This window comes from Poecilia reticulata, chromosome 20 (assembly GCF_904066995.2).
Source record: "Poecilia reticulata chromosome 20, P_reticulata-male-v2, whole genome shotgun sequence".
Classification (NCBI taxonomy): Eukaryota; Metazoa; Chordata; class Actinopteri; order Cyprinodontiformes; family Poeciliidae; genus Poecilia; species Poecilia reticulata.
In genome coordinates, this window is record NC_088849.1 from 27,213,630 (window position 1) to 27,224,905 (window position 11,276).

Sequence of the window (11,276 nt, forward strand, 5' to 3'; positions counted from 1 at the left end):
TCCGATCACCAAAACCCAAAACGTTTAGAACCGACAACCTCAGTAATTCTGGTTTCAACGAGGTGCTGCTCGGTTCTGAGCGGCTCGGTTCTGAGCTGCTCGGTTCTGAGCTGCTCGGTTCTGAGCGTCTCGGTTCTGAGCGACTCGGTTCTGAGCGACTCGGTTCCGAGCCTCTCTGTTCTGAGTCGGTTCTGAGCTGCTCGGTTCTGAGCTGCTCGGTTCTGAGCGGCTCGGTTCTGAGCTGCTCGGTTCTGAGCCTCTCGGTTCTGAGCGGCTCGGTTCTGAGCTGCTCGGTTCTGAGCTGCTCGGTTCTGAGCGTCTCGGTTCTGAGCCTCTCGGTTCGGAGCGTCTCGGTTCTGAGCGGCTCGGTTCTGAGCTGCTCGGTTCTGAGCTGCTCGGTTCTGAGCGTCTCGGTTCTGAGCGACTCGGTTCTGAGCGACTCGGTTCCGAGCCTCTCTGTTCTGAGTCGGTTCTGAGCTGCTCGGTTCTGAGCTGCTCGGTTCTGAGCGGCTCGGTTCTGCTAGATAAATCCGAGTCACAGACCGACTGACCATCAGAGCTGGACTCCGATCAGCTCCTCCTCCTCCGGGTTCAGGACCGATAATCGACCGATAATCGATAATCACTGAGTCACCATCAGGCTGGTCACCTGCTGACAGGACGATGTGTTTTATTAGGTTGGATTCTGATCATGTGACGTTAAAGAACCGTAATATTCAAAGCAGCTGATTTTCCTCCATCCAACATGATTCATTTCCTTCATCAAAGGTTTTATGTGCCTTTAATGTTCTTCTATGCTTTTATTTTGTAGTAACGTCTTTCTGGAACGTCTCTGACTCCTTCCTCTGAAGACGAGCAGCTTCGGCAGAACGTCAGCTGTAAAACCGTCGCCGTGACGACGTACGACCTGCTCTGTCTGACCCGGGTCCGGACGGTCCAGTTGGTGATGATCTCTGGTTCTGTAACCGGTTCCCTCCCTTTAGAGTTCACAGAACCGAACAAAGCTGATCCGGGTCAGAGGTCCGGTTCAGTCCCGTTCAGGAGAACCTGAAGACATGACTCAACCATGGAGATAAAATTGGAACCAGAACCACCTGGGTTCTGGTTTCCAGGTGAGCTGAGGCTCCGCCCACACGTCTGTTTAACGTCTGTCCTGCAGTTCCTCCTTCCTGCCAGCGGGTGGCGCTCAGAAACCAGCAGGTGGTGAGTTACATAGATATGAAATCAAATTAAAAACACAAAATCAGCAGAGAATATTTAAAATTCTGACTTTTCCTCCAGCTGATTGTTGCCATGCAACCAGCTGCAAACCAGACTTCATGTAAAAATCACTGAATTTAAGCTCCGAGTCCAGCAGCTCAACCCTCAGAGCTCAGGAAGCCGACTGTCGGATAAATCTGCTCCGATCTGAGCGGAGGAACCGGATCTGCTGTGGTTCTGGAAGGAGCAGAGTCCAGTGGGCCCGACGGGTCAACAGAACCTCCTGGGAGACCGCCCTCCACCTGCTCCACCTCCAGAACCATCCTCCGGATCACCTCCACCGCCATCTGAGGAGCAGCACACCGTCAGGAGGTTCTGATGGTTCTGCTCAGACAGCAGAACCATCAGCCTCACCTGGTGATCTTTGGCTGAAGACTCCAGGAAGGCGGCGCTCCACGACCCGGTCAGAGCTTTGCCCTCCTTGGAGCTTGCAGAACCAGAACAGGTTCTGTTAGATGGACTCATGTTCCTCCTGCTGGTGGACTTCCTCCAGGTTCTGTTCCAGACCGGCTCCTTAAACTGGACCCAAACAGAACCACAGCCCAGAACCCTGAGGAAGGCCACAGCAGGTGTTGAGCAGATGGTTCTGAACCAGCAGAACCATCTGCTTTGGGTTCTGGTTCTGATACCTCTCCATGTGCAGGTTCTTCTTGTTGCCCATCAGGATGATGGGTTTCCTGCAGAAACACACCAGAGAGTCCAGTCGGACCCGGTTCCTCCGGCCCGGTGGATCAGAACCGTTTGGGTTTGCGTACTGGACGTTCCCCACGTCTCGTGGATCACCTGGACCACCTGGAAGCCGCACAGACACAACAGAACCGTTAGGGTGGAACCGGTACCGGATGTTCTGGTGGCCAGGAGGACATCTGGTACCAAACCCAGAACCAGTAGCGGCCCACTGCATCAGAACCGGGATCTGGCATCAACAGCAGGTCCTACCTTGACGTCGACGGTGCAGCTCTGAGGGACACAGCAGCGTCCGCTCAGCAGGAGGTCAGAGGTCAGAGGAGAAGCCCTCACCTGTCCACCAGGTGAAGGTTGTACTGCTGACCGTCATGGTGAAAGACAGAAAACCTTCAGAGATCCGCTGGCGGTTCTGGTTCTGGTCCAGAGAAGGTGGGATCGTAGGAATCCACAAACTGGATGGTGAGAGAAGACAGAGACACACAGGAGGTTCTGAAGGTTCTGGACCCAGTTTAGATGTGCTTTGGACCAGTTCTGGACCACTCTGCTCTCAGCCGCATCAGGACCACACCTGATTGGCTGCCAGCAGAGACAAAGTTCTGGGTCAGACGGGTTCTGGTTCTACACCATAAACTGTAAAAGAGCCCATCTTTGGTTCCGGGCGGCTTCATCTGGACATCAGACAGGACAGATATTAATCCTACCAGAACCTGGAGGCTGATTCTAACGGCCTGGTTCTGCCCGGTTCGGGTGGTTCTGGACTGTAGCCCAGCATAGCGATCTTCCGGGATTTTGGCGGCGGCATGGTCTCATCTGGACATCCAGTTGGACTTTTCGGAACCTCAGAACCTCTGCATCGTCTTTCTGCTGGAGCATCCTGGACTCACCGCATAATTAATGAGACCGCGGCAGCCATTGGTCGCTCGGAACCAAGAGGGCGGGCTTTAAGCAGCCTCCTGGGTTCTGTTTGGTGCCGAGGGAACGCCCTCTGACCATTGGACAAACCGGAGTTTGCTTCGCTTCCTTTAACCAATAGCAGCTCAGAACCCGGTGGCGTGGGCGGGATCTCTTCATTAGCCGCTGCTAGCTTCTGTAGGGCTAGCTCTCCTCCGTTTCTCTGCCTGTCCTCTCGAACTTTGGACCGGAACCCGGATTTAGATGGCCGCTGCCGCCCTGAAGAGCTGCTCTGTGTGGCGCTTTGCTAAGCTAAACAGGTAACATTAAAATGATGACCATGTCTCTGTCCGTCAAGTCAGTTATCGCGATGTTTGAAGTTTAACCGGAATGACTCAAGAGTCAGAGTTAAATGAACCAGAACCAGAACCAGAACCAAATCTCTGAGAGCTGAAGGTGGATTAAAATGATTTGTCTTCATAGATTAGTTACAGTCACACTTTATGACCTGAAACTTTACAGAAAGACCAGTGACCTTTGCCCCGGATAGTAAACCCTAAGCAAAAAAAAAAAAAACTGACAGTCTGGATTCAGGTCTTCAACATGGGGGTCGCGGCCCTAAGGCAGAACGCAGTGGTATTACAGGCAGGGGGTGAAAAGTAATGTTTGATTAGACAAATATATATATATATATATATATATATCAGTGACGTGGGGCAGGGGAGGCAGAGCCTCACCTGTCATCATGGAAAAATAATATATAATAATTAGAGGTGAGCCGATTGATCGGCCACCGATCATAATCGGCCGATTTCTGTGGAAAAAGTGCATAATCGGTGATTGGCGATCATTGGCTCTTGTTGCCGATCACCTGCATCTCATTTCTCAGCCTGCCTGTGCAGCTGGTCTCCTCTTTCCTTCACTCTGCAAACGCGCAGCAACAAATCCTAAGCGATGTGGAACTATAACTATAACGCACTGAGTGAATGGGGACGTTTGCGTGTTGCAGCGGAAAATTGAAGCAGGTCAAAATGCATCAACACAATGAAGCTAATATGGGATAAAAACAATGTTATACCTGACAGAGTTTGGCTACATCGAGGCTCACTGCAGTAAAAAGACATGGAGGATCAGATAGCAGGTAAAGCAGCACAGCTACAAACACTCACCCGGATTAGCATGACGGTCAGAAAGCTAAACAAATAAAATGATTTAAGTCTTGGAGCTGCGATGTAAGACGCTGGTTCTGCTCTCGCTGTTGAACCGCTGCTACGCTACAGGTAGTAATATTTCAGACGGAGCGCCGCTTCTGCTCCACCTGGTAGTGACTCTCACACCAAACCTCTGCTTAAAGCTGCAGCATCTAACCTAAAAAAATACATTTTACATACGTATTAAAACTTTCGCTGTTCTAACATGAGGCAGATAATCTCTAAAAAATAATCGATCTCCTCCCTGCTCTGCATAATTACTCAGTCAGAAACAGCCACTCAGAGCTAGCAGTAATCAGCTAGCCACCATGCTAACAGGAAGTTTTCATTCAGTAACTCTGGATTGTTTATTGTAATGGAACCTGTTTTTGCCTTTGAATGTTAAGTTTTATACTTTAATGTTTTGGCAATGTTGAGGTTTTATTTTGGCTCTTCAGAGCCTCCATATGTTATCAGTCTGTTAAAGATAGTTTTACTGATAACAGGACAATTTGCACAATGCCTGTTTTGTTTAGTTTTCTTCTTGGAAAAAGTTATTAAAAACAAGTTTTTGTCTAAATTAAGGTGAATTCATGGTTCCTTTATCCACATAATGTAACCGGTAGTGTTTATGATAAAAAAATAATAATTATTATTATGTGATCGGTATCAGTGATCGGCCCTCATGGGTGATCGGTATTGGTATCGGCAGGAAAAAACCTGATCGGCACATATCTAATAATAATCATTTATATTGCTATTTTCACCCTGTGGTTTGTACTATAAAGTATCTATTTTTTACTTAGCTTAACCAATTCTGATTATTTTTTCTTCAAAATCACTAGTTTTTTCCCATTTTCCATTCAAATCCTCAGAAGCGAAGCAGGTGAGGCAGCAGCTGCTGAGCCTCACCTGGGATTGATCAACCTCTGGCTCACTGCACTGGCTGCCATTATATGACAGCATGTTCGTCCTGTCTGTACGCCGGAAATAAAATGGCTAAAAACATTTAATATATGGACTGATTTTCCATAATCTAGCTTATGTATTTCATGTACAGTGTTTTTGTCACTAACTGTGTGTGTATCGTGTTTTGTGTGCGGAGGAGCGATAAGAAACGGCAGAGAACAGACTCGAGGTGAGGCAGGCAGTTCTCCTGTCTCACCGCTGGGGGCGCTCATGATCCCAGATATTGTGACTGCACAACTGCAGAGTAAGACACAGTGAGCTAGCCATGGAGCTAGCCACACAGTAAATACGTACAGCGATATATTTGTTTTCTTCTCTCTTCAACATGAAAGACCACATTTCTACACTTAAACAGTTTTCTAAAGTTTCAACTGAAGCAGGAGATGATAACTAAAGTTAGACAAACACCGGAGCTGAAGGTTTTACTTCCAGACAGTTTGATGACATTTAAACCGAGTAGAAAAGACATGGAGGATAAACCTGGTTTTGGATCAACGGATATTTTATACAGAATTAGCGGCGCATGGATTTCATTGATACGTGAAGGTAAGACAGCAATAAGATGTTTTGTTTAGGTTTTAAATTAAATGTGCGTTTTGTGGGCCACAGTTAATGTTTAAATAATTCAGTAAAGTAGCAGCGGTAGCTAATCTAGTTTTTTTTTGGTGTTAAATCCTAAAACATGAAGCGGCATTGTTGTCAGTTGCTATGGCAACGAGTCTGCGTGTAGCTTGGCTGAAGTGCTTCCTCTCTCTGTCCCTTTGCTGTGGATCATAGCACGAAATTAATACCTACATTTCTAAGTTTCATTGAGTTAACGCGGCTATGGATGACATGTAAAATATTAGTCTTTTTGCCCCCACCCCCTTCCCCCCCAGCGTTGTACGCATGCGCGACATTTCCATACGTCCAATTACATGCATGGTGTCTATATAGTCGTAAGTCAGAGCGTCACCAGCGATGAACCTCACCGCACGTCACTGATGCATATAAAAGCTAAATGTGTCCTAATTTAAAGCTCTGGACGTCTCTGTGATCCCCAGTTTGCTCAGGACCAGAGTTCCCAGTCTGACATTCCAGACCACAGCGTCTCCTATGATGGGTGGGTCTGCAGCGGATCCAGGATGATTCCACTCAGGTGTGGCGAGAAGAAGGTGTTCTCTGATTGGCTGTGTGTCCTCAGGTGCGACGGTGGAGCAGTTTGAACAGGCGAAGAGCAAACTGTCGGCGCTGAAGAAGGATCCGGGGAACGAGGTCAAGCTGAAGATCTACGCTCTGTTCAAGCAGGTGAGGAGGTTCTGGAGATGAAGACCTTCCCCAACCTGTTCCCGGGTCATGAAGGTTCTGGAGGGTCCTGCATGCTGTCAGTATCAGAACCTTTTCAGAACCAAAGATCATTAAACATTTAAAGGTCAGCAGCATCTGCAGTTCATCTGATGCTAATCGGTCATCCAGCAGTGTTGTAGTACTCGAGATCGGTCTCGGTCTCGAGACCATTTTATGATGGTCTCGGTCTCAGGCGCTGAGGACTCTGCATTTTATTTCAAGACCAGTCGAGGCCGCAACTGTGAAAATATCACTAAACGTTCAGCAAACTGTCCAGTTTATTTGTTAACATCTTTGTTTTCAGTGGATGCAAAACGCACCGATTAAAATCCAACCAATAACATGTTTCTGTTACTCCCCACCTTTCACTCGCACGCGGCTCCAGACATGCGCAGTGGTTTCCTCTCAGCGGCAGAAGATCTGTCTAATCGTCAGTAATAGAATAAAGCTGCATAAATCATCAGAAACCCGATGGCCACAGCTAAACTCAGCAGCGCTTCGCTTTCACAGACGGTGGCGACTAGGTCTAACTTTTTTCATCACTTAGAAAAGTATCTCAAAGAAGGTAAGCTCTGTTGACGTGATGTTAGCAAAGCTAGCTGTACAGAGACACATAAGCATTGTGATGAAAAAAAGTTCTCACTCACTGCTCTGAATTATTGTGCAGAGATGTTGACTGACTTGTTGCATATATGGGACAACGCTGTGTCCAAAAGTCTGCAATGCAGTGATGCGACATTCAGGAGCAGAACGATTCTTGTGCTCGTCTCTTTACTTATTAGATAGGACTGGAGTGTCACTGAGAGCTGTTCTTTGTTCTTGTAATGCTCTGCGTACACTGCAGTAGCTATCATTATTTTATTTATGTACATTGATATTTTTTAATTAACAAATTAAATACAACACAAGAACGAAAGAGCACGCAGAGCATGCACATTGCTCCGTGATTGTTTTTGTTCAAAGTGGCAGCTGTAATGTCTGCCATGGTGTCAGACTGCCTGGCTTCATGTAGCGGGAGAGAGAGAGAGAACAGTCATGGTGAGCGCCTTGTGCTTGGTGACTTCTTGCTTGTTGCTCCTTGGTCAGTGTTCATAGTTGAGCATTATTTACCGTAACATTGTCTCTATTGCTATGTTTAATGGTGCAGACAGTGGTGGTTTCTGACATGAGCAATATGGGCAAACACCCAGGGTGTTATCTTTTTAGGGATGGCACGAGACCACCGTGGAAAAGGAACCATGGTTCTCATGGTTCCTTTTCACTCCAGGCCTGGAAGGAAACTTGAGTTTAGTTCAGACAGAAGCAGCAGGGGGCGCTGCAAGCATCAATACGTCTGTACATAAACGCTTTTAGAGGTCGACACTTCACCGTCTGTGTGTTACCATAGTAACAGCTCCTCCTCCTCCTCCAGGCCTCTCAGGGTCCCTGCAACACTCCTAAACCAGGAATGCTGGACTTTGTGAACAAGGTCAAATGGGATGCGTGGAAATCTCTGGGCTCCATCTCTCAGGTATGACTCTGTGGTTCTGATCGGATCCATCGTTCTGCTGCTGAAGCTTCAACTCATAAACTTCCTGTTATGTTAGGATTGTTTCTTTTCTGTACGGTCAGAATGTCCCGTTAGTTCTGGACCATTTGCAAAACCAGAACTTTCCTGACAGTTAAGGTTTCTACCTGTCAGGATGAAGCCAGGGAGCAGTACTGCAACCTGATTGGCTCCCTGGTGGAGGCAGAGGGAGGAAGCTCCGCCCAGGTGGCTGCAGCCCCTGTTGGGGGTGGAGCCACATACGAGACGCTGTTGGTCTCTACGGACGATGACATCACCACCATCAAACTGAACCGACCGGCCAAGAAGAACGCCATCACACCTGAGGTCAGCAGGTGAAGCCAGGAAGCCCTGATGATGTCATGTGATGTCATTTCCTGCTGGTTCACTTCCTGTTGCCCTAATTTCTTCTTTCAGATGTACAACGAGATCATAGCAGCTCTGGAGCAGGCGGCTAAAGACGAGTCAAAGTTCGCTGTGTTCACAGGTGAAGCCAGACAGACGCTGCAGAACACCTGCTCAGAAATGCCTCTGAGATGGAAATCCTCCTGCATGTTGGGGAAAATGTAGAAATCAAAACGCAAACCACCCTCATGCCTTCTGGGACGGCCCAGTTATAAAAGATTACTGGAATGAATGGAGCCTTATAAGATGTAAACAACCAGAACAGCAGCAGCAGGACGCTGGTCTGATCACTTCCTCTCGGTTTGTTGTTTCCTCTCTGAAGGAGCTGGAGACTTTTACTGCAGCGGGAACGACCTGTCCACCTTCACCAAGGTCCCAGAGGGAGGCGTCCAGGAGATGGCCAGGCAGGGAGCAGAGCTGCTCAGGTGGGCAACACCTGAGGTTCCTCTGAGCTGCAGAGAGAAAACCTGCTGCTCCAGGACGTTTCACTGGCTGACACTCAACCCGACGTTTGATTTCTGTCAGTTTTAAATGTCGACTGTCTCAGTGTTTCGGTTCTCAGGCAGAACTGAATCAGGAGCAGAGAGGATTCCATCTGCAGCTTTGATAAAAACTTTAATATATCAGGAAAATGTTAAAGCAGCTTTGTTTGAATCAGATTACTGTAAAACCTTTCATTTCCCTCAGGCCAGCAGGGGGCAGCAGCCTCCTGTTTTCTGCCCTCACAAGTCCGTGTTCTTCTATAATCTGTTGTCCAATCAGAACCTTCACTGAGCTGCAGCGTCGCGTTTTTCACCACTAATTGAGCAGAACCAGAATAACCTGAGGGTTCTGTTCAGCCCGGTATCCAAACGTCCCGGGTCAGGCCTCCGGAGCCGTCAGCTCAGATGGGGTTCTTCATGTCACCTCCTGACTGCAGCACCTGTGTCTGTTTCCTCAGGAAGTACGTCAGGGCGTACATCGACTTCCCGAAGCCTCTGGTCGCCGTGGTGAACGGCCCGGCTGTAGGGATCGCCGTCACCGTGCTGGGACTGTGTGACCTGATCTACGCCACAGAGCGGGTACAGAAACCCGCTGACCCAAAGGGTCGGGTTCCGTTATCCTTTACATGTTTGTTTCTTAGTTACCAGATGGTGGCGCTGTGCTCTAACGACAGTAAACACATTTTATTTTGGTAAAGTTAGTCCTAGTTTTCCAGAATTTCTGGAATAGAGATGAGGACGCGATGGGGAGGAAGTCCAGTTTAGTTTCCTGTTCTGACCCGTTTCCATGGGAACCGTGTTGATGTTTCTCAGGCCACCTTCCACACGCCCTTCACCCAGCTGGGTCAGAGCGCCGAGGGCTGCTCCTCCTACACCTTCCCCAGGATAATGGGCCCCAACAAGGTACCGGCGCGGACCACCAGAACCAGAACCTGCTGCCGGGTCGTCGGACTGACTCTGACTGTCTGTCCCTGTCCCTGTCCCTGTCTGTCCCCGTCTGTCCCTGCAGGCCAGTGAGATGTTGCTGTTCAATAAGAAGCTGTCGGCCCGCCAGGCCTGTGAACTGGGTCTGGTCACAGAGGTTTTCCCCGACAGCAGCTTCCAGTCCGAGGTCTGGACCCGGCTCAAGGCCTACGCCCGGCTGCCTCCCCAGGTGAGCACCGCCGGTTGGTGACCCGGATCATTTCCAACCCACCACTGGTCTGCATCTGGACCAGAACATTCTGCTGGTTCTGCTAATCGGGTACTTTGGTTCTCCTGAAGCTCAGGAGCAGAACCATGTGGGTCAAATAGAAACACTGAGGTCAGATCATGTTCTGACCAGATGATGACACCTGCTGGTTCTCCAGGACCATCGACTGGATCCGGCCAGCACTGCTCTAACATGGCGGCGGCAGCATCATGCTGAGGGCTTCTTAGCTTTGGTCTCATTCCACCAAGTGGATAAAATTAAGTGGAAGGACGAGCTCTGCTGACACCAGTAGCTGGACTAAGGTTCTGGAGGATGTCCGGGTTCTAACAGCAGCGTCTCTGTCCATCAGACCCTGGCGCTGTCCAAACAGCTGGTCCGGTCCGTGGAGAAGGAACGTCTCTACGCCGTCAACGACGCCGAGGTGGAGCGGCTGATGGAGCGCTGGACCTCAGAGGAATGCTTCAGCGCCGTCATGAGCTTCTTCCAGGCCAAAGCCAAACTGTGAGGGACCGGCAGAACCCGGCCGGTTCTGGGAGGAAGAGCTGATGATGGACTCGTCTTCATGACGTCGATTTTTCATTCTGACTTCGTTTAGAGAATCTGATCCAGCTGAAACATCCAGAGGAGGTTCTGATCCGGTTCCGGTTCTGGACTGGAGTTGAAACACTGATGATTTTAAACTTTTTCAGAAGGATCTGTGTTGATCGACCCTGAATTTATTTCTGATAATAGATCAATAAATGATGAATCAGTGAAGAATCATGTCTCTGTTTTAATATTCCTCAATAATCTGATGAAATGATCAGACGGTTTCTATTCCTGCTGGAGGTCAGAGCTAAAGGTCAGAGCTGGAGGTCAGAGCTAAAGGTCAGAGCTAAAGGTCAGAGCTGGAGGTCAGAGCTAAAGGTCAGAGCTGGAGGTCAGAGCTAAGCTGGAGGTCAGAGCTGGAGGTCAGAGCTAAAGGTCAGAGCTGGAGGTCAGAGCTGGAGGTCAGAGCTAAAGGTCAGAGCTGGAGGTCAGAGCTAAAGGTCAGAGCTGAAGGTCAGAGCTGGAGGTCAGAGCTAAGCTGAAGGTCAGAGCTGGAGGTCAGAGCTAAAGGTCAGAGCTAAAGGTCAGAGCTAAGCTGGAGGTCAGAGCTGGAGGTCAGAGCTAAAGGTCAGAGCTGGAGGTCAGAGCTAAAGGTCAGAGCTGGAGGTCAGAGCTAAAGGTCAGAGCTGGAGGTCAGAGCTGAAGGTCAGAGCTGAAGGTCAGAGCTGAAGGTCAGAGCTGGAGGTCAGAGCTAAGCTGAAGGTCAGAGCTGGAGGTCAGAGCTAAAGGTCAGAGCTGGA

The 11,276-nt window shown here is 49.0% G+C and overlaps 2 protein-coding genes across 5 annotated transcripts; one reads left to right on the top strand and one right to left on the bottom strand.

The window, feature by feature from the left end:
* Positions 1-1,269: 1,269 nt before the first annotated feature.
* On the bottom strand, positions 1,270-2,164 carry rheb (Ras homolog, mTORC1 binding). Its single transcript, XM_081601279.1, has 3 exons — positions 1,890-2,164; positions 1,615-1,810; positions 1,270-1,547 (listed from the first exon to the last, which is right to left on the bottom strand). Exons 1-3 carry the CDS (start codon positions 2,162-2,164, stop codon positions 1,359-1,361), a joined length of 660 nt encoding a protein of 219 aa, XP_081457405.1. The 3' UTR covers positions 1,270-1,358.
* An 856-nt stretch (positions 2,165-3,020) lies between these two features.
* Positions 3,021-10,707, top strand: eci2 (enoyl-CoA delta isomerase 2). Of its 4 annotated transcripts, none has more exons than XM_008402156.2 (11): positions 3,021-3,158; positions 6,041-6,099; positions 6,181-6,284; positions 7,735-7,833; positions 8,005-8,196; positions 8,287-8,356; positions 8,597-8,699; positions 9,215-9,335; positions 9,570-9,659; positions 9,766-9,909; positions 10,298-10,707. In XM_008402156.2, exons 1-11 carry the CDS (start codon positions 3,103-3,105, stop codon positions 10,451-10,453), a joined length of 1,194 nt encoding a protein of 397 aa, XP_008400378.1. In that variant the 5' UTR covers positions 3,021-3,102; the 3' UTR covers positions 10,454-10,707. The 4 variants fall into 4 exon arrangements, with proteins under 4 accessions (XP_008400378.1, XP_081457397.1, XP_081457398.1 ...); XM_081601271.1 differs by lacking the exon at positions 10,298-10,707 and adding an exon at positions 10,106-10,283; XM_081601272.1 differs by lacking the exon at positions 10,298-10,707 and adding an exon at positions 10,020-10,064.
* Positions 10,708-11,276: the final 569 nt, after the last annotated feature.

Excerpts from the sequence above, each read along its gene's own strand:
- rheb (XM_081601279.1), bottom strand. The coding sequence starts at position 2,164 with ATGCAGTGGGCCGCTACTGGTTCTGGGTTTGGTACCAGATGTCCTCCT. Across the intron at positions 1,811-1,889 it reads AAGAACCTGCACATGGAGAG|GGTTCTGGGCTGTGGTTCTG; the intron begins GTATCAGAACCA and ends GGCCTTCCTCAG. Across the intron at positions 1,548-1,614 it reads CTTCAGCCAAAGATCACCAG|ATGGCGGTGGAGGTGATCCG; the intron begins GTGAGGCTGATG and ends GCTGCTCCTCAG.
- eci2 (XM_008402156.2), top strand. The coding sequence starts at position 3,103 with ATGGCCGCTGCCGCCCTGAAGAGCTGCTCTGTGTGGCGCTTTGCTAAG. Across the intron at positions 7,834-8,004 it reads CTCTGGGCTCCATCTCTCAG|GATGAAGCCAGGGAGCAGTA; the intron begins GTATGACTCTGT and ends TCTACCTGTCAG. Across the intron at positions 8,197-8,286 it reads AGAACGCCATCACACCTGAG|ATGTACAACGAGATCATAGC; the intron begins GTCAGCAGGTGA and ends TTCTTCTTTCAG.